Source organism: Diaphorina citri, unplaced genomic scaffold (assembly GCF_000475195.1).
Source record: "Diaphorina citri unplaced genomic scaffold, Diaci psyllid genome assembly version 1.1 scaffold145, whole genome shotgun sequence".
NCBI classification, from domain to species: Eukaryota; Metazoa; Arthropoda; class Insecta; order Hemiptera; family Psyllidae; genus Diaphorina; species Diaphorina citri.
In genome coordinates this window covers 3,625-29,398 of record NW_007377582.1, presented here as the reverse complement: position 1 = coordinate 29,398, position 25,774 = coordinate 3,625, and the positions used below count along the sequence as shown (strand labels likewise).

Here is a 25,774-nt window from a genome sequence, read left to right as displayed (position 1 = left end):
CGCGTTATTCGCAATGTGTTCGCGGTATTCGCAATGTGTTTGCGGTATTCGCGACTTGTTTGCGGTATTCGCAATTTTGTTCCCGGTATTCACGATCGATTTCTCGTGAAAAGTTACATAGGAAAGACTCCTTGGTAATGGTAAATACTCCAATGGGAACTCTTGTTATCCTATAGATTATGTTAAAATATTTGGAGATATCACAGAGAGGAGGGAACAGAGAACCTTCCAGTCTGAAATCAGAAGAGAGAATGAGCTCTGACAAAAATCTAGGTCTAAAGAAACCTCCCCTTGACCCCCTACTACCAAAATAAGTGTAGGGGATCAGGGGAAATGTAGGGGGTTGAGGGGGTTTTTCTAAAAACCATGTTGAAATATTTGGAGATATCACAGAGAGGAGAGAGGGAACAGAGAACCTTCCTAAAAACTTTCTTTTGATTTGATTCCAAACAAAAGAAAGAAAGACAGAGATGGCTTATGGACATGAATTAATCTAGCTCTACTCTTTTGGTTGACATCAAAATGTGTCATGAAATTGGTTGATCGCCTTTTGTTCCTTAAACATTATTAATTTTAGGCCGTACACCCTCAAAGGCGAGAAGTACCCTAAAAATAAAACCAACCTTTTGACCTTGCCCATATACATAGCTCACCCCTAAAGGGGATTTCGATAAAAAGAATCTTCGTCTCAAAATGAAAAAGCATTGTGTAATCCCAGTGTGTTTACATAACAAATCTCTCGATGGTAAATTTTACTTTCTCGATTTTATGATGACCCAGGAAAGTTGTTTTTCTCCTGATTCTTGGAAACTTGACTTCCAAAACTTCTCGAACCTTCAACCTTCCGCATTTCTCTTGTGATTTTCTCTTTCGCCACTTTCAAAGATCCTCTTTTATCTGGATGCTTTCTCCGTTTGCCTCCTGATTTAGTTGTTCTGAACATTTTGTGCGTATCGTTTCGTTGAAAATTCTCGTTAATAGTGTCTTTATTTTGAAAATCTTGTACAATCATTGCAATTTATTTCTAAATCTCGTAAAATCTTTGCAAATTTTCACATAAATTTCTGTTCCCACGTTTGATCCACTTGCAGAATCACCAACTGACCTTAACTTCGCGAATAATTCTCACGAAATAATCAAAGTTAAACTGTTTTTGTTTCGTTGTAAATCATGGGTCTAAGCTTTTTCATGTTCCTTTTTTCCTTATTTGCTATTTAAACCGTTATCACGAGCAAACGGTTTAACGGGGTTAACGGAAAGCGGTAATTCATTCGGACGTTGTTAAACATTTCTTCTATTTTCAATATGAGTGTCATTTCCATTTTGTTCATTTTCTCCGCGATATTTTACATTTAGAAAACGCAAAATAATCACTTGAATAATTTGAAAACTAAAACCTATTTGGACCGGGTATAGAATTGATATAGCTATAGCTACTCCATTCAGTCTTGTGTAAATTAAAATTCTATGAATAGGTACTTGAACTTGTTTAAAACAGCCGATTTCTTCAATCTGAGATCAACAGTGAAATCGAATTATTAAAATTACTCTAAAACTTGATTAAGATAAAAATCATACTTAGGAGATTAATTAAGAAATAATTAAGTACAAACTTTTCATGAGCTAACAAAATCATTTGTGTGTGAAAAATTACATTCCAAAATTCCAATATTTTTACATACATATCCCGTCAAAATCCGATCTCTCCAATTTTATTTTTAAATTTTAATAAAAAATAAATGAATAAATAAACATTATTATTTATTGATCAAGATATTGAAATTTACTCTATTTAACCCTTGAGTAAATTTGAAATTCAGTGATAAGCACAAAGTTTTATTCAAATAAATTTGTGTTAGTTAACCCATAAATGAACTATTTAGAAACAAAACTCGGTCGCTAGGTGAAATAATTCCACCCTTTAAATAAGTATTTAAAAATTAACCCATTACTGTTCAAATTTGTCACTTTTTTCGTCATAATTATGTTATAAAAACAAACAAAAAACCAAGTGTTTTTAGGTGAGCAGTGACAGTGTGAATAAACTTCCCAACATCGTGTATGACATGTGAGTTGGAAACAACACTGATGACATTCGCAGCGACAAGCCATATTGTGGAAACCCCGGAAATTTTGCCAAAAAAACACATTTGGCCCGTCTTTGAAGAATTCGAAAGACGCGGATAATTTGAAGTTTGCATTTAGGGGACCTTTTTGACCCCACGCTATCTGTGGGTCGACTATTCCCGGCTGTTTTCTCGAGAAGTTAATTTTAAACACCGGGCGGTGTATGCAAAATCAAAACATTGGCAGAATGACGGAGACTTGCACGCCGAAGTAAATTCAAGCTACGCAAATCACATGAACAGCGTTGTGTGAAGCAACCGGCTGGTGGTGTTTTGTCGAAAAATTTGGATGGAATTCAATGAGAAATGTGCAAGAATTTGACCACGGTTGTTTTGAATAGTTGCAGTATTATTCACGATTTGGAGAGTTTTCTATGAAGAAAACAGAGAACAGTTGCATTACCTGGTGAAAACTCCTCATTTGACAGTGAATCACAGCGAAAATTCTTCTGTTTGAAATCATATATCCTTTCTATTGCAGTTTGAAATCGATTTGGAGAGTTTTCTATGAAGAAAACAGAGAACAGTTGCATTACCTGGTGAAAACTCCTCATTTGACAGTGAATCACAGCGAAAATCATTTGGACTTTAAAAACATGACATGAGCAATGACGGAACAAGACATGTTTCCATTATCACGAACAGTTCCAATATTAGACAAGAGTCAGTTGAATATCAAGTGAGCCATGAAATTGATAAAACTTTGACCAATGGGCAATCTCAGAAAGATGACCGAAATAATGCTCGTGCAAAGAGATCCTCGGGCAGAACGGATAATTGGATTCCCGCAACAAAAGAAGAACCGACACAAGATACGCCGGCAACTCCTGGCGAAGCTGTTTCCAACTTAAAAACGGCACAGATTTGTTTCACAAGCACTGAAGAACTTCATGAAAAATTCCCCATCTATTCGACAAACCTGTTGAATGTTTGGCGTTCGAACAACGAGCGAACTTCTAAAGCACCTTGCCAACAAAATGTATGCAACACAAATACAGGGGAAGGCAAAGTACTTAATCAAAATAGGGAGAAATTAGTAGAGCATGTACAGAATTTTAACTATGCAGAAGGCCTAAATCAAACAACGAGCGAACTTCTAAAGCACCTTGCCAACAAAATGTATGCAACACAAATACAGGGGAAGGCAAAGTACTTAATCAAAATAGGGATAAATTAGTAGAGCATGTACAGAATTTTAACCATGCAGAAGGCCTTCCTCACTTTGGCAATCAGGAAATCGTGAAAAACAAAAGTGCCAGTTCGGATTATTTAGATTCCAAAGTACTTAATGATAATTTGAAACTGTTGAGAGCCAAACATGAAGAAAGTCAAATCAACAAACAGTTTGATTGCTCCAACACATTGCTTCATATCAGAAAGCTATATGATGATGTCAGCATCCAAAATGAAGGAACTGGGAAACTCCAGAACGAATTCGAAGCCCCGTCATCGGCTTCACAAATCAAAAGTATCCCAAGCACTGCATCCAAAATGAAGGAACTGGGAAACTCCAGAACGAATTCGAAGCCCCGTCATCGGCTTCACAAATCAAAAGTATCCCAAGCACTTCGTTCAAGCAATCATTCACCAATTTAATACGAGGTTGCAATTACTTTGAAAATAAAAGACTGATCCCTTCAGCATTTAGAAAGACTGATTTCAAAGCTTGTAATGTAAACCAGCCTGGTGCCTTCAATGACGAATCCGAGCCAGATTCAAATCCATGTGATACAACTGCAACTGTGAATACCTCATCTGATGGGAATGGAAGTCTTCAGACTTGTGAACAAACGCCTGTCCTTCAGCATTTAGAAAGACTGATTTCAAAGCTTGTAATGTAAACCAGCCTGGTGCCTTCAATGACGAATCCGAGCCAGATTCAAATCTATGTGATACAACTGCAACTGTGAATACCTCATCTGATGGGAATGGAAGTCTTCAGACTTGTGAACAAACTGTAAATATCTCCTGTAAATATGCAACAGCAGACAATCAAAATCCTGTACATAGAAACCAATATGTAGATGAATTGAAAATTAGTACTGAACACGAACAAAGATCAAACTCTCATCCAAATACTGAAATAGAACAAAACTCTGAACAAAACCTAAGCAAGGATGGATCAAGATCTCTACATGTTACCAATGATATTAGTACAAATAGTGAATCCTGGAACAGAAATACAGAAAGTAACAATTTAGGTAAGAACTACACAACCAGAGGTACATTACCTCAAAACATCCATACCTTTGCTACCAAAGAAGACATCCATGCTGCCAAAAGTGACTTGGTTGCAGACAAGAACCTCAAATACAGAACTTCATCTCCAAACGACAGTAATTCAAATGAGAACATAGGAGATGTAGCGAACATTTCCACTGACACTTTGGACCGGACACGATTTCTCAACGACACTTTGGAAAGCGAAAGCGATGCCAACGTTGGTTACTTTACAGCTGACAGCGATGATGCGTTCAACATAACCCAAGAAGAGCTCCTGGAAAGCCTGCAACTTTCGCAGACAACGGACGAGCTACATGAAAGTCTGGGAGATAAACCCGACTGTTTGTTTCATCTTACGAATGATGGAACGCTGGGCTGCCACAACATCCGGCTTCGAGTGATGCTCCCTGCGCTGAATAAAGGTAAGCCTTTCGATTTTTATACCCTTCTAGACTTCTAAAGTTTAAAGGTAGAAAACACACTACCATCACGTCACGTGAAGTCATGTGGAGTCAGAAAGATGTAGTTCAAAGTTTTCCCATGATATTGTAGGTAATTTCGTTCAGGACAGCCACACTACTCTCACGTGACGTGACGTGACATTAGAATCTTTTCAGTCTCATCAGGTGAAAACTACGCCACAATCACATCTTTTTTTGGATGTATTGTTCCTCAGGTGGTCGCAAACTCTTTGTTCAACGCACCTTTCTCCGAATACAACAGATCTAAGTACTCAATTTATCGACTTATTCCTTATTTTTAAGCAGTGCCTTCGTTGATCGATATTTCGTTTTCGGTCGACTACAGGGTAGGTAGACGCACCTTCATGTTACAACACAACGCAACATACTATGTAGTTACGTCATAAACATACACAATGTCATAGAAAGTAAAAACCAGAGGGTAAATGAAAGTAAAAAAAAAGTGGTCTCCGTAAAGGTCCGTCTCCCACGCCTTCACAGCATTACGTGACTTGCTTGTGCAACACCAGAGCTGTCACTCAGTTAAACTTATAGCGGCTAACAAGCCTTTGCCTAGCATGAACATTGTGTGAATGTCAGTACATTATCCATCTGAATGTGAATGTTACTAGTGCTGTATTTGTATGAATGTCAGTACATTATTCAATTTGTTGTGTACGTTGTTGTGCTGTATTTCTAGAGATCGAAGTAGACCGTCCATAAGTGCATGTCGGACACAAGGTACAGAGACATAAGGGTACCATTAAATCCTCACAAATTTCATTACAGAAAGAAGCTACATAAAGAAATGCTTTAGTGAACTGAAAAAGATGGGGCTTTCCCGGCAGATCTCTTTTAAACCCAATATAAGTTAAACTAACATGTCATTTGTCCCATATATTTAATGATAAGTCCAGGTAAAGCTTTCCTTATGTGTAGACACATTGGCAATTTAGTAGGCTTCTTGTCTAGCAACTTTCATCCAAATAGGACCAACCACTCTGTGAATTTCTTTCTCATCTTCAGGGGGGGAGGGGCGAGAGCCCAAACACTAATGGAACGGGGGGTGGATGCTCCAAATTTTTGGGGTCTGGGCGTCTGGCCTATGGTAAAGGAGATAAATGAAGCTCGAGAGGGAGGGCCTGGGCCCCTTCCTAAATACGGACCTGATTATTATTATACAGGTACCTATTTTTCCTCTATTTTATACTTATTCCTTAATAATATCCGTTTTTGCGTTTTACATTGTGAAGTATGTTTTACATTGTGTCCTACCCATTCATACCTTAATCTATCATTATTATTATTTTGGAGGTACATAAGTTTTCCCTTTATGTTATCTAATGTATGTGCGTCTTACATTGTATCTAGTTCTAGTACCTAAGGCCAGCAACTCACCATCTGGTAGACCTGACAGGTACACCTGATGAGCACACAAACTAACAAATAGACCTGACATGTACGGCTGAAGAGGTCCGTCTGTCAGGTCGTCCTGATAGCTGATGAGCACACACACTATCAGGTAGACGGGTAGACCTGATCAGGTGTACTTGTCGTCAGGTCTATCTGATAATGAGTGGCTAGCCTAAGAGAAGATTCAGGATGGGGGTTTTCAATTAACTAGTAACCTTGCTGTGTGGTTACTCGGTTTATGGTTAATTTAGTGGCGACGGACGTTTTGATTGGAATTTTTATCCACTCCTTTTTATTTCGTAGCAATGGAACAACTGCTACATTAGACGCATGTGGTCTGTGTCGTAACATGCCCATCCCGTAGTATGCCTCTCATCAGATGGGCGAGAAGAGACACAATACTTCCCATTTAGGTGCAGGGTCAACACGAGAACACCAGAAAGTAACCCGTTGAAATATTTGCAATCGAAAAACGAGTACAAATTTTTGTTGATGGTGGGATTCGAACCCGGGACCTTCTGCATGGCCAAGCAAGCGCGTTACCACTGGACCAACCGTGCCCCCATATTTGTTGACATCATGTAAAGTAGTTTAAGTAGTTACAAGTAGACACACTCCTCCGTACATATTGGGACAAGATAATGCGTGTTATAGGGAACAACTGAGGCCTATTAGTGGACAAAACTGAAACAGAATGACGACGGATGTACTCAACTAAAATATTGTCAACTAATGAAATTTACTCTATTTAACCCTTGAGTAAATTTGAAATTCAGTGATAAGCATAAAGTTTTATTCAAATAAATTTGTGTTAGTTAACCCATAAATGAACTCTTTAGAAACAAAACTCGGTCGCTAGGTGAAATAATTCCACCCTTTAAATAAGTATTCAAAAATTAACCCATTACTGTTCAAATTTGTCCTAATGGATCTTTCCGGGCTCCTTTTCATTTTCTCCGTCATTTTCATTTTTGTCAACGAAGTTAAAACCAAGAAAGTGAAATCCAAACTTAAACGGACTGTCTAACTTTGCTTCTGACGAACAACCCCATGTTAAATATTGTAAAGTAAACATAAACATAAAATAATTATAAATCATGCGATTGATATTACTCTTCAATAAAATCAACGGTACTTAAAATTTGTGTTCGGTCTACAAACACACATGAACAGTGAAATTGAAAACTTGCACACAAAACAGGTCTTTGTACCATTTTAATTAGTTTGATTCATGAAGTAAGTAAATTACCAAAGTATTTTTGAGGGATATTCAATTTCTGTTTTTTCCTCCCATTTCTCAGTGAAATTCAGGGGTAACAGGAAGAAAATTAGAACAATTCCATGGGGATTTGAAAATTCATTATTTTTATTCAAAATAAAGTTACCAGCTGTATTTCTAGAGATCGAAGTAGACCGTCCATAAGTGCATGTCGGACACAAGGTACAGAGACATAAGGGTACCATTAAATCCTCACAAATTTCATTACAGAAAGAAGCTACATAAAGAAATGCTTTAGTGAACTGAAAAAGCTGGGGCTTTCCCGGCAGATCTCTTTTAAGCCCAATATAAGTTGAACTAACATGTCATTTGTCCCATATATTTAATGATAAGTCCAGGTAAAGCTTTCCTTATGTGTAGACACATTGGCAATTTAGTAGGCTTCTTGTCTAGCAACTTTCATCCAAATAGGACCAACCACTCTGTGAATTTCTTTCTCATCTTCAGATCCATTATTTCATATCGCATGTCAAAATGTCACATTTGTTTTGTCCCAGATATTTAATTGCTAGTCCAGTTACATGACATGAGATCCAAAGCTCACATGACATGAGATCTAAAGCTCACATGAGACACGAGATCTAATGACTGACATCTAAAGCTCGCCGCAAAGTAAGTCTCTGGAGATTACAAAGCCTCCGCGTCAGTAAACTGTTGTCTAGCCTCATTTGGTCGATGAAACTAGGTACATAAATGTAGGTAATTCTGGTATGGTCACTGGAAGAATGGTTTGCGTGTTCAATTGTTGCGATCCTTCGATTTTTCTCACATGAAACAATTTGCAGGGACGGCTAGAAATTTTCCAAGTGGATAACAGAAATCCTTCAATATTTCTCACATGAAACAAATTTCAGGGACGGCTCTAAATTTTCCAAGTGGATAACAGATGACTGATAGGGACAATCACGGTCGTAGCTTGCCAGTCTAGTTAGCTTGAAGGGTAGCACGTCTGTCTTGTGAGCGCCAGATCGCGGGTTTGATTTCCTCCCCGGGCGAACTTTATCCTGACCATACAAGCTCTCAGAACGGCTAGCTTTCTTACGAGCGCCAGATCGCGGGTTTGATTTCCTCCCCGGGCGAACTTTATCCTGACCATACAAGCTCTCAGAACGGCTAGCTTTCTTACAAATGTTTGGACGCGACGGCCGGTCGACTATGTTTGGACGCGACGGCCGGTCGACTATGTTTGGACGCGACGGCCGGTCGACTATGTTTGGACGCGACGGCCGGTCGACTATGTTTGGACACACCATTAGTACCATTACATTTCCCTCTAAGTCTACGAAGTAGCCGTGGTACAATCATAAAATAGTTGGAGTATTTTACCTTCAAAATCTCATTCCAGTGATGAACACAAAGCGATTGGCGCTATTTTCTAAAAGCAAACTAACCACTAGTACGTATAGTTGGTACTATTTTTTTTTTTTTTTCAAGAGGCTTGACAGAGGGAACTGTAACTGCTACGGTCTTATCGTCCCGAAATCGAAGAGAGAAGGAAAACAGGATAGGAGAAAGCCAGCCGTTCCGAGAATGAACATTATACCATCAGTATAATTTAAAATACGCCTCGGGCGGGAATCGAACCCGCGGCCTAGCGCTTACAAGGCAGACGCACTACCAACTGAGTTAACTAGGCTGGCTAGTTGGTACTAATCACCGCTACCCAATGTTATACTAATCACGGGTATTTGTTAAACTTTCCGTTTTGCTCGAATCGCTAACCAATGAGTAAATCAGTAAACATATTCAATTTTTACCGCCGATATGGTAGAGAATCTGTTCATATGTTTATACAACATATGTTACAAATTTAATTTTATTATTTTCGATGTGTAACTCATGTCTTGTACAAATACTATGAAAGATTAATATGCCAGTCGAGTTAGCTTGGAAGGTGTCTTGTAAGCAATTCATTCAAACAGCATTGAACTAAAAGCCAAAAATGGGAACTTGAGCTTTGTTGTTACATCGCTTTTATTATCACAGTATGTACTTATTCCTTCAATACCTTCATACAAACAGCTTGTATGTGTATTACCATGCTATCAAATATGCGAGACCTTGTTTAGACTGCTGGGGTAAAGGGGCTTTTCAGTCATATTCATGCAGGATAAACAAGGTATAGATATTCTATTCTATTCTATCCAATACTTATTCATATAAGTTTCCATGTCTTAAAGCACCATGCAATGCTTTACAAAACCTAGAATAATGTAAAAAAATATCTATATAATGAAATTCGTGACCTGTATTTTCTTATTCTTGTAAAGTGGAATAGATACTCTGCTCTTTTCCTTTCATTCATTCTATTATTAGGTATTATTATTGTTATTATTATTATTAACATGATTTTTTTGTGGCAAAATCATTATTTACATGAATTTCGCTCGTGCTCTTTGACAAACAGTTTTGAATAAAGCTTTACACTTTTGTAATCTACAGTAATCTAGGTTATTTAATTTTTATGTTCATACATCATAATATGTTCATAGAATTTTACCGCAACTAATTAACAGTTTGGCTTTGGAGAAGAAAAATTGAACAATTAAAAATTTCTGAGTTAGTAGGACTTCATTAGATCTGTATCTAGATCTGGTAAAAGTAAGTCATAAATTTGAAGATCATACAAACACAAAATTCATGACGAGGGTTTTTAAAATCCAATTACCTAGTTCTTAATTTCTTACCATAAAATCTTGAGAATAAATTAAAAATTTATCTAAAACTGCAACACGGGGTCCTAAAATCATAAAGATCATTCAAAGCGTGCAGTTTTTGCGTGTTCTTCGCGAAGTTGTTGGTTTTGTTACTTTTGTTGTTGTTTTGATGTTGACTTTCGCGGTGCTGGCCTAGTTAGTCAATCTCATGTTTGCCGTGCGGTTTTTAAGTTGTATAATCTCTGCAAACACGGTTACGAGGCGCACGTAACCTTTCCCGATTTTGATTCAAATGTCAGTCTGTATGGGAGATTGGAGAACGGGTGGAGATTGTGATTTACTATGGGGAATGGGCTGAGTTCTACTTTCTAAGGCTGGCCACTCACTATCAGGTAGATCTGACAACAGGTATACCTGATCATACAAAACGCATGTACGAGATATTTGAAAAATGAAAGCTTACGTAAAAGAGCGAAAAGTGAAGGGAGAAAAGAGATTGATTTTTGGTTTTGATTACTTTCGATGGAATTTGTAGATGGGTATCTCATTTTTACTTTTTTAAGTAAACAATTAATATTTGAAAGCAACTTTTTGGTGAGTTTTATTTATGTAATTTTAGCTGCACTAATTGATTTTAGGCTCATCAGGTATCAGGTCTACTTGATGGTGTGTGTGCTCATCAGGTGTCAGGTTTATCTGATCAGGTGTCAGGTCCACCTGATATTGTGTGGCTGGCCTAATGTGGGGTCGTGTAAGAGGCGATTGTTGGATTTGTAGAAGTAATTAACGCGTCAGTGGGTGAGGATACCAAACACGCACAATGTTACTTAACTTTAGTTAACTGGGACATTAGCCAACATAACGTACCATGACACCCGGAAGTTTTTTTTACTTATCGATCGAAAAACGCATAAATTTGAGCAACTGAAAGAAAGGAACTTTTTTTACACTGAAAGGAACTACTTACATAGTTACTTTTACTATTGGAAAGGAATCTAGGCACTTTTACTATCAAATCAAATTCCGCATTATAATACAATGGGACTATTGATCAGATATGCCAATCTATGCCTCTGGTGTATGTCGGTACTTAGAAATAGAATTAAAGCTATGTTTTGATATGGGAAATAATATCGGACTAGTAAATTTCAATAAATGTATGTTCTATGTACAAAAACAAAAAGTATGTATGTACATACGAAGTTACGAAATGCCCTTAGGTATACGTAAGTGCTGACCTACTGTTAGCAAAATTCTGTACAAGTAGACTTTAGACATGATCTCTTCTGATATATACTATTCTGGTAGGTATCTGCATTATAATGTTCTGTGTTGGTTCATAGACCTCTGATGCTTTACATATTGTTGTAGGTTAGGTTATAGGAAGTGTGTAATTATTCGTTGGATTAGACCCAATCAATAGCTAGATCCTATCATATCCCCATTATACACGAGTATATATATATGCTCATGTATTCTTTTTGGACTCTGTAGATATAGCAAATAGAATTTGTCTTTTATTATGCAACTTTTTTCTGGAACTACATATTATGGAACCTGCCGTCCGAAAGACAGACTTCGAGAACCCTAGGGCTGATTGAAAGGCTGACGAAAAACGCCGACTGTACACGGGGAAAGGCGTGTTGATCTTACCACCTAAATGGGAAGTATTTTGATTTGTGTTTCTTCTCGCCCATCTGATGAGTGGCATGCTACGATATAGACCACATGGGTCCAATGTAGCAGTTATTTCTTTGCTATGAAATAAAAAGGGCGGTGAAATACTCATCTTTTTTTTGTGTGTCTTGTCCATCTGATGAGTGGCATACTACGGGGTGGTCATTGGGTATTGACCACTACATCAGAATGTTGATGATCACCCTGTATACGCTATCTATGAAGTATACACTTATTCTTTAAAAGCAGAGAGAATCCTTTGAAAAGCTGCCAGCTAGGTTGGTTAGGGTTTGCTGTTCTCCCTGTTTAAAGTCCCACAGCTAGACACTAGTCCTCTCTGTTTAACGTCCCGTACTCCCCTAGCCAGCTGGTTCATATCCTCACCGCTGGCTAGGTATTTCATATCAGATATTATGTAGTAGGAGTTTGCATGATGTGTGTATGTAGTTCGGTTTCATATACATACTCAAACCAGAATCCTGCTACATAAAAGAAATCGTAAAAAAAAACATATCCTACACATCCTTCCTTTAGGCCAGCCACTTTCTATCAGGTCCGCCTGTCAGGTCTAACTGATACCTGATCTTCCCGGGGGTCCTGAAGTCCTTCACGGCCCCTTCGGGAGCCACGGACCCCAGTTTGTGAATCACTGATTTAGAATTTGACATGACAAAAACCATGTACGAGGTATGACTCATTAGAGAGTTTTAAAAGATACTAATCGAGACAAGAAAGAAAAAGAAGCAAAAAATAAATGCACTGTATTATTTGCCCTGGCGGGCTTTAGCAAATGTTATCTCATGTATGGAGCATGGACAAGTTCCATATTATTGGTTCAGTTCCATACATTGCAGTTTTATATGGATGTACGAGGTATGACTCATTAGAGAGTTTTAAAAGATACTAATCGAGACAAGAAAGAAAAAGAAGCAAAAAATAAATGCACTGTATTTGCCCTGGAGGGCTTTAGCAAATGTTATCTCATGTATGGAGCGCAGACAAGTTCCATATATGGGTTCAGTTCCATACATTGCTGTTTTATATTCCCAACGATATTCAGTACAGCCAGAGGGTACTGATTGCAGATGCTCTACATTGGGTTGGATGAACCTATTCTGATCAAGATCTTTTGATAACATTTCTTTCTGTTCTTTTTCTCCCCTCTCTCTCTCTCTCTCTATCTGCATCTTGTTTTTTTTTTACCTGTGGTTGGGTGGAAGAGCTCCTTCAGAAGAATCCTGCTGCAGATGCTCTACATTGGGTTGGATGAACCTATTCTGATCAAGATCTTTTGATAACATTTCTTTCTGTTCTTTTTCTCCCCTCTCTCTTTCTCTATGTGCCTCTTGTTTTTTTTTTACCTGTGGTTGGGTGGAAGAGCTCCTTCAGGAGAATCCTGCCACATAAAAGAAATCGTAAAAAAAAACATATCCTACACATCCTTCCTTTAGGCCAGCCACTTTCTATCAGGTCCGCCTGTCAGGTCTAACTGATACCTGATCTTCCCGGGGGTCCTGAAGTCCTTCACGGCCCCATCGGGAGCCGCGGACCCCAATTTGGGAATCACTGATTTAGAATTTGACATGACAAAAACTCAACTAATATCCCCTCCCATTTTCTCGTCTGCTTCCTCACAGAAAGAGAAGGACTTGGAGCTGACCGCCCGCATCGGGAAGGAGCTGCTCGCTACCAATCAGAAGTTAGAGAACACTGTAGCCGCCCTCGACAACGAACTACGCGCCGCCAATGAGAACATCACACAGCTCAACTATGAGCTCAGCCAGAAGAATGAGCTCATCACCATACTCACCAATGATGCGCAGGAGTCAGAAGATGAGACAGGTAAGTCCTGGAAAAACTCGGCCTTAGGCCGCCAGCCAGCTTCGCCTACTGCCGTGTTTTTATTATAAGTCCGGCCCTTGGCCGCTGGCTTGCTTCAAGTATTGGTATTAGCTTCCAATGTAAGTTCGGCCTTCGGCCGCTGGCTAGCTTCAAGTATTGGTATTCGCTTTAAGATGAGACAGGTAAGTCCTGGAAAAACTCGGCCTTAGGCCGCCAGCCAGCTTCGCCTACTGCCGTGTTTTTATTATAAGTCCGGCCATTGGCCGCTGGCTTGCTTCAAGTATTGGTATTAGCTTCCAATGTAAGTTCGGCCTTCGGCCGCTGGCTAACTTCAAGTATTGGTATTCGCTTCCAATGTAAGTCCGGCCTTCGGCCGCTGGCTAGCTTCAAGTATTGGTATTAGCTTCCAATGTAAGTTCGGCCTTCGGCCGCTGGCTAGCTTCAAGTATTGGTATTCGCTTCCAATGTAAGTTCGGCCTTCGGCCGCTGGCTAACTTCAAGTATTGTTATTTGTTTCTAATATAAGTTCGGCCGCTGGCTAACTTTTTTTAATCAATGCTCATTTGGGCCGTTTTCCAATGTCAAAAAATTCCCAACCTTCTAACCCCAAAATAATCAGCGAAAATGATGGACTTATGTTGGCAAAAATGTTGGTCTAATGGCACAGTATGAGCTTTGACAGGTGGCTAATCAGCGAAAATGATGGACTTATGTTGGCAAAAATGTTGGTCTAATGGCACAGTATGAGCTTTGACAGGTGGCTTGAGTCCACCCTTGAATAAAAATCAACGACCTTACCTGCAAATCTCAAGTGCTTAACCCCACAAACCTTACACCCATATTTATGAACAAATGCTGGCTCTTAAGTTCGTGCTAAGCATAGTCTCAAGGCATTTGATTGGTCAATTTTGACTTGAGACTGTCTAATCTATCTATAACCCTCGGAGTTTAATCTTAAGCAAGCATTAATCGATCTATAACACTCCAACATCAATCTTAAGCCAGCACTTATCCTTAATCCCAACCTAATGACATTTCTTAACTTGGATTATGAGTATATATACGTTTAAATCATTATCTCATTATTGTGTTGTTAGTTTATCATTGACAAATTAAGGGAACTTGCTAAATGTAATGTAAATCAATGGAACTACTTGCTAAATGTAAATCTCAGCCTTGATTGACACACCCCCGTGGAGAGTTGTTTATTAGAATAGCACAGGTGAGAAGTTAATCGACACAATAGCGAGTCATTTTAAGTAGATTAAAGTCTAAGGTTGGTGGATCTCAGCCTTGATTGACACACCCCCGTGGAGAGTTGTTTATTAGAATAGCACAGGTGAGAAGTTAATCGACACAATAGCGAGTCATTTGAAGTAGATTAAGGTCTAAGGTTGGCCACTCTTCCGGGTGAGAGGAGCGGGAGAAATAGCAGTATATTATCTTTTCAAGCGACAACGAGAACAAAAATCAACGAACGATTCAGACATTCAAAACATGCTTCACATTCACACATTCAAAAAAGTATCTCAGAGAAGAAAAAATGGGTTTAGAAGAAAAGCTCATTTGAGTTGTATACCTGAATGACATTGGAAGTGTGTCAGGTCAAGTACCATTACCTTGGTGGTGTAGTGGTCAAAACAATAATAGATGGTACTAGCCTAGTGCTTGTGTAAAGGAACTTTCTAGTTCTATTCGAACACAAGCAGTATAAAGGGGCACTATTATTATTCATGAAAACGGTCTGAAAATAGATTTAAACAGCAAAGTCTACGTTGGACGAAAACAAGATTTTTAGGCCAGCCACTTTCTATCAGGTCCGCCTGTCAGGTCTAACTGATACCTGATCTTCCCGGGGGTCCTGAAGTCCTTCACGGCCCCATCGGGAGCCGCGGACCCCAGTTTGGGAATCACTGATTTAGAATTTGACATGACAAAAACTACCTCAGATTTGGATTTTTCCCAACTTTTTACATAGGAATCGACCATTTATTTATAATTTTTACCCATTTGCAACTGCTCCATTGGGTACCTAAGTTTCAAAGAAAAGAGTTTTGATAGAGGAAACTGTAAACGGAGATATTATCGTCCCGAAAGTGAAGAGAGAAGGAGGACAGGATAGGAGAAAGCCAGCCGTTCCGAGGACGAACCTCATCTGTTTGGGATAAAGATCGCCCCGGGTTGGAATCGAGACTGCGACCTAGCGCTTACAAGTCAGACGGCACTACCCTCCAAGAACCTTGTAATAGGAATAAACTAATCTTTACCTAATTTTTCTTATCTTCCTGGTTCAGGTAACTCAGAACAACACGGAAATGTCCCTCGTAGTGCAACTGGCGCGGGAAACTCAATGTGAACTAGCACAGGAACTGGCAGAGATGAAGGAGAAATATGCCGAGGTAAGAAGAAGACATTTTAAAATAATAATTTAAAAATCTGGTGTAAACATCACACGACTTTCCTTATCATATTGAATGGTGCTTATTTGGGTGTTGCTGAAAAAGCAAAAAAAAGGTCGAAATCCGCCAAAAAGCGGCCGAAAAGCCGCCAAGCGTTGCATCGATCTTAACTAAAAGTTTCGTGTCGCATCCTTGTCACATTTGACAGCTGCATGCCGAATTTCAAGTCTCTAGCTCTTACCGTTCTCGAGATATTTTGTTTACAGACAGAAGGACAGACACACGGTAGTATTTAGGCTCTAGGGACTTCAAAACGTGTTTGGCACTAAAAACTGACCATCGAAAATTTGAAATTTGACCCGATTACATTACTTTCCTTCCTATAGGATAAGGAAAGTAAAAAAGGTTAATTAATTAGACTTACTTTATCATGGACACTCGGTGCTTTGTTGAAAGCCCAGAAGAATTTATGTAGAACAGCCTCGGTAGAAAATAACAGTACACAGAAAAAAAAGACGGAAGACGGATAGATATTACAATTAAAAAATATACCGAATTCGTTTGTAAAAAAAAAAGGTTCAAATATTTTTTTTTTAAAAAAATCCCTAATTTTCGAACACTTTGCTCATACTTCATGGGTGTCGTTTTCAGCTTGTTGTTGTGATGAAGTTGATGGTGTTGTTGTTGTTATTGTTTTGTTGTGTTTTTCTCAGCTGTTTTCCTCTTGTAAATGTAAAAAAAAGAGGTGTTCTTTCTTTTCAGGAATGATATTTTTCGGTACTATAAATAGAGTGCACTCAAAACACAAAATCAAGCCTTGGTTGAAAAGTTGACCAGCACAGAAGATAAACTAGCCCAGGTAAGTTGGAGATACTTTGTTGAATAGGACAAATCGGGTACCTAAGTTTCAAAGAAAAGAGGTTTGATAGAGGAAACTGTAACAATGGAGATATTATCGTCCCGAAAGCAAAGAGAGAAGGAGGACAGGATAGGAGAAAGCCAGCCGTTCCGAGAACGAACCTCATCTGTTTGGGATAAAGTTCGCCCCGGGTTGGAATCGAGACTGCGACCTAGCGCTTACAAGTCAGACGGCACTACCCTCCAAGAACCCTGTAATAGGAATAAACTAATCTTTACCTAATTTTTCTCATCTGCCTGGTTCAGGTGACTCAGAACAACACGGAAATGTCCCTCGTAGTGCAACTGGCGCGGGAAACTCAATGTGAACTAGCACAGGAACTGGCAGAGATGAAGGAGAAATATGCCGAGGTAAAAAGAAGACATTTTATAAATAATAATTTAAAAATCTGGTGTGAACATCACACGACTTTCCTTATCATATTGAATGGTGCTTATTTGGTTGTTTAGTCAGTATAGCTGAAAAAAGAAAAAAAAAGATCGAAATCCGCCAAAAAGCGGCCGAAAAGCCGCCAAGCGTCGCATCGATCTTAACTAAAAGTTTCGTGTCGCATCCTTGTCACATTTGACAGCTGCATGCCACATTTCAAGTCTCTAGCTCTTACCGTTCTCGAGATATTTTGTTTACAGACAGAAGGACAGACACACGGTAGTATTTAGGCTCTAGGGACTTCAAAACGTGTTTTGGCACTAAAAACTGACCATCGAAAATTTGACATTTTGACCCGATTACATTACTTTCCTTCCTATAGGATAAGGAAAGTAATGTAATCGGGTCAAATTTAGTCAAAAGTAAAAAAAAGGTTAATTAATTAGACTTACTTTATCATGGACACTCGGTGCTTTGTTGAAAGCCCAGAAGAATTTATGTAGAACAGCCTCGGTAGAAAATAATAGTACACAGAAAAAAGACGGAAGAACACTCGAAGGTTACGAAAACGAAACGTTACACGGATAGATATTACAATTAAAAAAATATACCGAATTCGTTTGTAAAAAAAGGTTCAAATACCTATTTTTTAGGAAGAACACTCGAAGGTTACGAAAACGAAACGTTACACGGATAGATATTACAATTAAAAAAATATACCGAATTCGTTTGTAAAAAAAAAAAGTTCAAATATTTTCTTAAAAAATCCCTAATTTTCGAACACTTTGTTCATACTTCATGGGTGTCGTTTTCAGCTTGTTGTTGTGATGAAGTTGATGGTGCTGTTGTTGTTATTGTTGTGTTTCTCTCAGCTGTTTTCCTCTTGTAAATGTAAAAAGAAGAGGTGTTCTTTCCTTTCAGGAATGATATTTTTATTTCTTAAAAAATCCCTAATTTTCGAACACTTTGTTCATACTTCATGGGTGTCGTTTTCAGCTTGTTGTTGTGATGAAGTTGATGGTGTTGTTGTTGTTGTTATTGTTTTGTTGTGTTTTTCTCAGCTGTTTTCCTCTTGTAAATGTAAAAAGATAAGGTGTTCTTTCCTTTCAGGAATGATATTTTTCTTTAACCGTTCAAAAAATATTCAGGGGTCCCAAGACTTTTCGAACACTCTGTATAACATTTTGAATGCCTTCTTTTTAGCTCCTAACAACCCTGTTAAGCCCATACAAATCAAATGGAACTTAACAGGCTGTTAGCTTAACAGGCCTTTTCGAACACTCTGTATAACATTTTGAATGCCTTCTTTTTAGCTCCTAACAGCCCTGTTAAGCCTATACAAATCAAATGGAACTTAACAGGCCGTTAGCTTAACAGGCCTTCTAGAGGCTGAAAAATGGTGAAACCGACCATTGACTTTTTTTTTACAATTTGCTTTGAGAGTTTGAGCTGTTCTTTACCATTTTAGTGCAATTATTAGGCTCATTGTGTCCCGTTTCAAAAACAATTTCTGGTTTGCTTTGTGTGTTGATTCAGTATGCGGTCGAGTCGCATGTGCACGGAGGTGAACTCCCGCTGTTCCTCCCTCGCCCCATCCCGTCGTAACAGCATAGGCGGTCCGTCCGGCCTCTACGCGCGGTCGAGTCGCATGTGCACGGAGGTGAACTCCCGCTGTTCCTCCCTCGCCCCATCCCGTCGTAACAGCATAGGCGGTCCGTCCGGCATGGGCGGTCCGTCCTATGCCAGTCCGTCTAGCCACTGCTCGGTATCCTTGTCCCTGGCCAAGGTTCTACATGAGAAGGGCATTCAGGCGGCTACCCCCTCCACCCTAGTCACACCCAACTACACACCCACAGCCACCCCCTGCAATAGTCCCGAGAGGTGAGTTTGATTGTGTCAAGAGCCGCCGAAATTTTGGGAGACAAAAGTCTCTGCTCTACATGAAGTTTAATATCGTATGTACCTACTTGATTGTACGTCCGTCTCTATCTCTCTCCCTATACGAAGCTTCGTATTGTAGTTGATTGTCTACCTATTGAGCTTCTTTTCCTCCTCTTGCCTCCCCTCTCCCTTTCTTTCTTCCCTCCCTCTCTCCCGTTTTCATATCCCGTGCCTTGTTTTCTTGTCCATCTCTATTCGACGACGATTTAATGGGGATCAAATGTAACTCCAAAATGTAAAGAAAGAAGAATCTGATCTACGAAAGTGGAAAGAAACCTGCTGAAAACCTCTTGCCTCCCCTCTCCCTTTCTTTCTTCCCTCCCTCCCTCCCGTTTTCATATCCCGTGCCTTGTTTTCTTGTCCATCTCTATTCGTCGACGATGATTTAATGGGGATCAAATGTAACTCCAAAATGTAAAGAAAGAAGAATCTAAAGAAAGAAGAATCTGATCTACGAAAGTGGAAAGAAACCTGCTGAAAGGGTTCGTGTAAAGATAAAGATAAATCGAAGACAGGATAGGAGAAAGCCAGCCGTTCCGAGAACGAACATTATCCGTTCAGGATAAAATCTGCCCCGGGCGGGAATCGAATCCGCGGCCTAGCGCTTGCAAGGTAGACGCGCTACCAACCAAGCTAACTAAGCTGGCTAACAAATTTTAAAATGAAAATATGTATAATCATTAAAAATTAATATTAAAAATTAATAGGTGTTATTAATAATTGTGAAATGTTAAGGTCTTCTCGTCCCGAAATCGAAAAGATAAGGAAGACAGGATAGGAGAAACTCAGCCGTTCTCAGAACGAACATTATCCGAATTTGCTTTTTCTCCAGGTACTCCTGGAATTCCGGGTTCGGCAGACCTAGAGGCGGCCCTGCGCCGACTTACCCCGGGCGCGGTGTTGGCGCGCCGCACCCAACTGAGTTCCGGCCTCACGCACCACGACTTCCCCGACTGTCCTCGAACCCCGGACTCTGTACTGTCGACCGGGTCTGCCTACAGCGCGGGCGGGGTGTCCTCGTCCGCCATACATCTGCATCATGGCCAGTGGAAAGTCCCGGAGAAACTACAGGTAAGAAATACTGTAAGAGAAGAGAAGAGAGAAGAGAAGAGAGAAGAGAAGAGAAGAGAGAAGAGAAGAGAAGAGAGAAGAGAAGAGAAGAGAAGAGAGAAGAGAAGAGAAGAGAGAAGAGAAGTTGGTCGACATTAGGTTTAACGTAACCGTATAAAGGTGTGTCCAAACATAGTCGACTGGCCGTCGATCGATGTCGCCGGTCCACAATGTGTGGACTGTGGACACACCTCAACTGCTGAGGGTTTTTTTAGTGACGGGTTGTTTGCGGACTCCGTACTGTCGACCGGGTCTGCCTACAGCGCGGGCGGGGTGTCCTCGTCCGCCATACATCTGCATCATGGCCAGTGGAAAGTGCCCGAGAAACTACAGGTAAATACTGTTTTATTATTACCTCCGGCACTACTGTAGAATTAACAGGACATGAGGTACACACTAGGGCTGTCTGGAAGAGACTGGCAAGAAACACCAACCCTCCCCAGATAAGAGAAGAGAAGAGAGAAGAGAAGAGAAGAGAGAAGAGAAGAGAGAGAGAGAGAGAGAGAGAGAACTTCATGCGAATGTCTTGAGACTAGGGCTGTCTGGAAGAGACTGGCAAGAAACACCAACCCTATATAAGTAGGAAAAGGCTAAAAAGAAGAAAAGAGAAAGAAGAAGAACTACTGTAGAATAAATAGGGGTCACTGAACTTTGGGTCCCTCTAGGGCCCACATTTTAACGAGAAATTTTTCCATATTTGCTCGAACATTTTTGCCAATTTTGTTCTTGTTACAAATGTCGGAATATTTTACCATTAGGCCATTTTTCCCTTGCATCACAGTATTATTATTATTTTTTTTATTATTAAAATCGTACAAACCGTTGGAATTTTATGGTGAAACGTAGACAGACTAAATGAGAAATCGTACATCTATTGTAGCTCAGAACCGGTTTCCCATTCATTCAATCCACATTCTTTTACATTCATGTCTATCTGAGGGATACCAAACACGCACAATGTTACTTAACTTTAGTTAACTGGGACATTAGCCAACATAACGTACCATGACACCCGGAAGTTTTTTTTTTTACTTATCGATCGAAAAACGCATAAATTTGAGCAACTGAAAGAAAGGAACTTTTTTACACTGAAAGGAACTACCTACATAGTTACTTTTACTATTTGAAAGGAATCTAGGCACTTTTACTATCAGTTCAAATTCAGCATTATAATACAATGGGACTATTGATCAGATATGCCAGTCTATGCCCCGGTGTATGTTGGTACTTAGAAATAGAATTAAAGCTATGTTTTGATATGGAAAGTAATATCGGACTAGTAAATTTCAATAAAAGTATGTCCTATGTACAAAAACAAAAAGTGTGTATGTACATACGAAATTACGAAATGTCCTTAGGTATACGTAAGTGCTGGCCTACTGTTAGCAAAATTCTGTACAAGTAAGCCGCTGAACAGAGGTAGGTCGCTACTAGTAAAATTTCCTACAGAGGTGAGTCGCTACTTCTTGGAGCGAGAGAATAGGTCGCTACGAGAAGAAACAGATAATCTGTGTGCCGCTACGGACCAGGTGGAAGCCGCTAAACAGAGGTAGGTCGCTACTTGCAAAAAAAATGTAGCTGCTTTAGTGACAAGCTACAGCTATAAGATCATCCTCCTTTCGGGCTGCCGAAATGGTCATGCCACAATTTAAAATCTTCTTTTCTATTAAATCTTCCTCTTTTTCTTCGCCTTTTCCCGTGTACAGACGGGGTCGGCATTTTTCGTCAGCCTCTCAATCAGCCCTAACTAGGGTGATCGCTTTGGGCTGATATTTGGTTTTGGCTACAAAATTTACGAGTGTGTGCCCTTCGCACTCAACTTTTGCAAGGGGAATTCAGCCACACTAAGCTTTTCTTTACTAATATTCTATTCTATTCTCAGACTCATGCAGGATTTGGCATCTCAGTTGAACTATGCTCAGAGTGAGGTCGGAATGATAGAGGAAGATCTAAATAGAACCAGATCCGAGCTGAGTGCACTCAAAACACAAAATCAAGCCTTGGTTGAAAAGTTGACCAGCACAGAAGATAAACTAGCCCAGGTAAGTTGGAGATACTTATTTGAATAGGACAAATAGATCAGTTGCGCTTACTTGGGTGATGTTTCAAAGTCATAGAGCAGGAAAAGTGAGGACCAACGGAATTTTTCTTTTTCTTCTACGACTTCTAGATCCCGAGATAAAGCGATTTAAAAAATACGTGTAAATCGTGAACTTTGACGTCACGGCATAACGACACAGACCACAAGCGTCCAATGTAGCAGTTGTTTCATCGCTACGAAATAAAAACGGCGGTGAAACACTCATCTTTTAAAACCAACCAACCAACCAACCAACTATAAGAAAAAGAAGAATTTTAATTGTGTTGAGCATGATTACTTGTCACAAATGTCGTTCTCCGCTGAACTAAGCTAAATTTTATGACTTGAATTGGACTCGAATCACTAATCGCCAGATTCAGAGTCCACCGTGCTAACCACTACACCACTGAGAAGGGCTTTGGGATACCAGAATCAACAACATAAAATATAAAATAATAAACATAAAGAAGTAGATAGTTAAAAAAAACTTGTATCTTAAATGACCATTGGATATTCTCTATCATTTTTTTTTTTTTTTCCTTCCATATTACAAAGTTTACATTTGTAATTAGGGATGGGATATTCGACTCTTTTTGAATATTCGAATACCACGACTCGATTCTTTTCAAATATTCGACTCTAAAAGAATCGCGATTCTTTTGTAGTGAGAGAGAGACAGCACACAGGATCACTCTCGCTGCTTTTCGTAACCAATGAGATTGCAGCATAGCCGATTCTTTTTCCCCCACCACACGCTTTCCTCGACTCTTCAAGAATCGCGATTCTTTGAATTTAAGAATCGCGATTCACGATTCTTTTGAAATATTCAACTCTTTGCACAGTCCCTTGGGAATTTACTTCTCCGGTGTTATCGTATCGTTTGAGGAGGCTACGATGATTTTAGACGATATATACACTCTTTTACCCATCATGTTACCTAGTGATATCAAATACTTTTCTTTCTTATCCTCCTCATAGAAGCATTAGCCTTTGCAATTTGTCAAGTAAGAGAAGAGAGACTAAGCAAGCACGCGCGTAGCATCAGCGAGAAGCTGGACTGCATTTCACTTAATCAGTCTACCGCCTCACTAAAAACATAAAACAAACAATCAATAATAGTTTAAGAGATAATAATATACGTTGAATGGCTAGGAAAAAAAAAAAAGTTCCACAAATAAAAACAAATATATACAGGAGCGAATAAATAGAAAACTCATGTAGTCTATCTCCGTTACATACACCGAAGTTAGAGATCCACAGCTCTATACCCTCTACAAAAATAAGTTATGAAAACACAATGATTTTATCTCAAGATGTTATATGTCTAATTAATTATACCTCTTAGATTCAGACAATCCACAAAAAATAAATAAACAATCAGAGACCACAATTTGAGCGATCTAAGATATTAAGATGAAAGGTAGTCTCAGGAAAATATAAATTCAATTACTAACCACTATATAAATATATAAGAAACTATGTAATAATAATTAGACATTCGCGTACCTGATAACCCCCAAGTCCCAAATTTTACGTCTGTCAGGTTACTACACAATCAAAGACGACAATTCGTTGTTGGACACAACTAAACTATTTCTCGTAAGTGTCCATAAACAAACTAAACGATCATGTTTTAGTTTCCATATTCTTAAGCTGAAATGTTTCACACGCTCAGGAGAGAATAGGTACGTAAATTTGCGGTACACATAGAATGAGACTGATTGGCGAAAAGAGTCAGTACCATATTCAGAACATTCTTGGAAACTTAAACTAACGCTACTAAACGAATAAAGAAATTAGGTAACTCTCACTATGTAACAAATCAGAGCTAAAATAGTAAGTGCGCTATCTCTACTTAATGTTTCTTATAGGAATACCCATGGAGTGTTTTTTTGTTCCCTGCCTATACATTATATGCAAATTTCTCCTTCTCCCTCCTTCTCTCTACTACCTTTCCATCTCTCCCCATCCCGATTAAACTCTCATTCTCGAGTATAATCCACTGTTAATTTCATGTTATGCTCCAAGCATGATACCAACTCTCCTATCTCTGCCTGCTGTTGGCATCCATGTATGCTATAATTAAGTTACAAATCTCGTCTTTGAAAACAAAGGGTATCTTTAAAGCCGCCGATAACTTGGGTTAGTTTGAGTGGAGAGCCCTATAAACGTACCCCACCAACAAACAACCACTACTCAACCCAGCACTGTCCCACCTCCCCATGCATTGACAAACTTACAGGAAATCATCTTGAACCGGTCCCCTGTTACTATAGAGCTCGTACACCCAGCAATCTGCCTAATGATAGTATACCGCCTGGCCGGGTAACCGCCTCGAGACCCCATGTTACCCATCCATTCTGATGCAATCGTCCGACTAGCCTCCGGAGGATACGAAAGCACTGCCCTAACCATCCGCCCTCCTCCTATATGTTCGCCACAAATTCCAAGTGGAGTGCTACGCACCTGAGCTGCGTATGACTTAGATGTGCGTCGTTCGCTTGAGGTCTTTATAACAAAAAACTATGCCCATGGCTGTCTACCGGATTATTAAACGGATTATACCACAAATTTCTATGGCAAAGAGCCAGACGCGTTCGGTTCTTTTCGGTTTAACTGTTTTTGAAAATTCACCGAAGCCAAAGCCTGGTCAAAAAGTAGGGGATCTCCGGGAGCAATTCAATGAGTTGCCTAGGACATTCAAGTAATCATACTCAGAAAATGTACCGACAATGCTCCCCCATCTTTCTTCCGTAAGTTTTTTACACAATATTGACATATGTCTCACAAAAGCTCATTTAAGAACCCTACGGGACATATAAAAAAAAAAGAAAAAAAAAAAAAGAAAAAATAATTGTCGACATTCTACTCTTACGACTTTAACTCATATCCACAAGTAGAAAACTTTCAAAGGTAAATAAATTAATCAACGGCTCTATAAAGCCCACTGATCGCGCCCGTTACCCCAAAACTTTGAAACCTTGTTCTAGAATTTACTCATTGGGATAACATTAAACCCCTTTATTACGACAGCAAGATATTTATTTAGTTCCTACTTCTTTGTCAATATACTCTAAATAAAATGAGCCAATTCACCTATATTATAAAATATAAATGGAGCGAGCGAGTCATGAACACATGACAGGCCTACATAAGGGCATGAACACAGGTAACCATAACTACATGCATACATAACTAAACCCTTACAATACAGGTCCCACTTTAGACTTACTTTTGTGTGTACATCCCTACGCCATTATAACTTGCACTTAGCTAAG

At 39.3% G+C, this 25,774-nt stretch overlaps 2 protein-coding genes and 1 long non-coding RNA gene across 3 annotated transcripts in view; all 3 read left to right on the top strand.

The window, feature by feature from the left end:
- The first annotated feature begins 1,972 nt into the window (after positions 1 to 1,972).
- LOC108251844 lies at positions 1,973 to 4,809 on the top strand. The gene is made up of 5 exons (XM_026820417.1): positions 1,973 to 2,616; positions 2,701 to 3,103; positions 3,244 to 3,531; positions 3,618 to 3,812; positions 3,977 to 4,809. The coding sequence occupies exons 2-5, from the start codon at positions 2,728 to 2,730 to the stop codon at positions 4,807 to 4,809; spliced, it is 1,692 nt and encodes a 563-aa protein (XP_026676218.1). The 5' UTR covers positions 1,973 to 2,616; positions 2,701 to 2,727.
- A 12,057-nt stretch (positions 4,810 to 16,866) lies between these two features.
- LOC113465691 lies at positions 16,867 to 17,344 on the top strand. Its single transcript, XR_003390315.1, has 2 exons — positions 16,867 to 16,936; positions 17,242 to 17,344. It is a non-coding gene; the product is annotated as an uncharacterized LOC113465691 (long non-coding RNA).
- Positions 17,345 to 18,871: 1,527 nt separating this feature from the next.
- LOC103505011 (trafficking kinesin-binding protein milt-like) overlaps positions 18,872 to 25,774 on the top strand; it is a gene marked incomplete at its 3' end in the record, with an annotated part of 10,406 nt that continues 3,503 nt past the window's right edge. Inside the window, exons 1-2 of the mRNA XM_008469318.2 lie at positions 18,872 to 19,000; positions 19,076 to 19,246. Of these exons, the coding sequence (XP_008467540.1) occupies positions 18,903 to 19,000; positions 19,076 to 19,246 (269 nt within the window). The remainder of the gene's footprint in view (positions 19,001 to 19,075; positions 19,247 to 25,774) is intronic.

What these genes read in the sequence shown, in the direction of transcription:
- LOC108251844 (XM_026820417.1), top strand. Translation starts at nt 2,728, where the DNA reads ATGAGCAATGACGGAACAAGACATGTTTCCATTATCACGAACAGTTCC. An exon ending in TGATGATGTCAGCATCCAAA is followed by an intron (nt 3,532 to 3,617) that starts ATGAAGGAACTG and finishes ACTGCATCCAAA; the next exon opens with ATGAAGGAACTGGGAAACTC. An exon ending in TTGTAATGTAAACCAGCCTG is followed by an intron (nt 3,813 to 3,976) that starts GTGCCTTCAATG and finishes TAAACCAGCCTG; the next exon opens with GTGCCTTCAATGACGAATCC.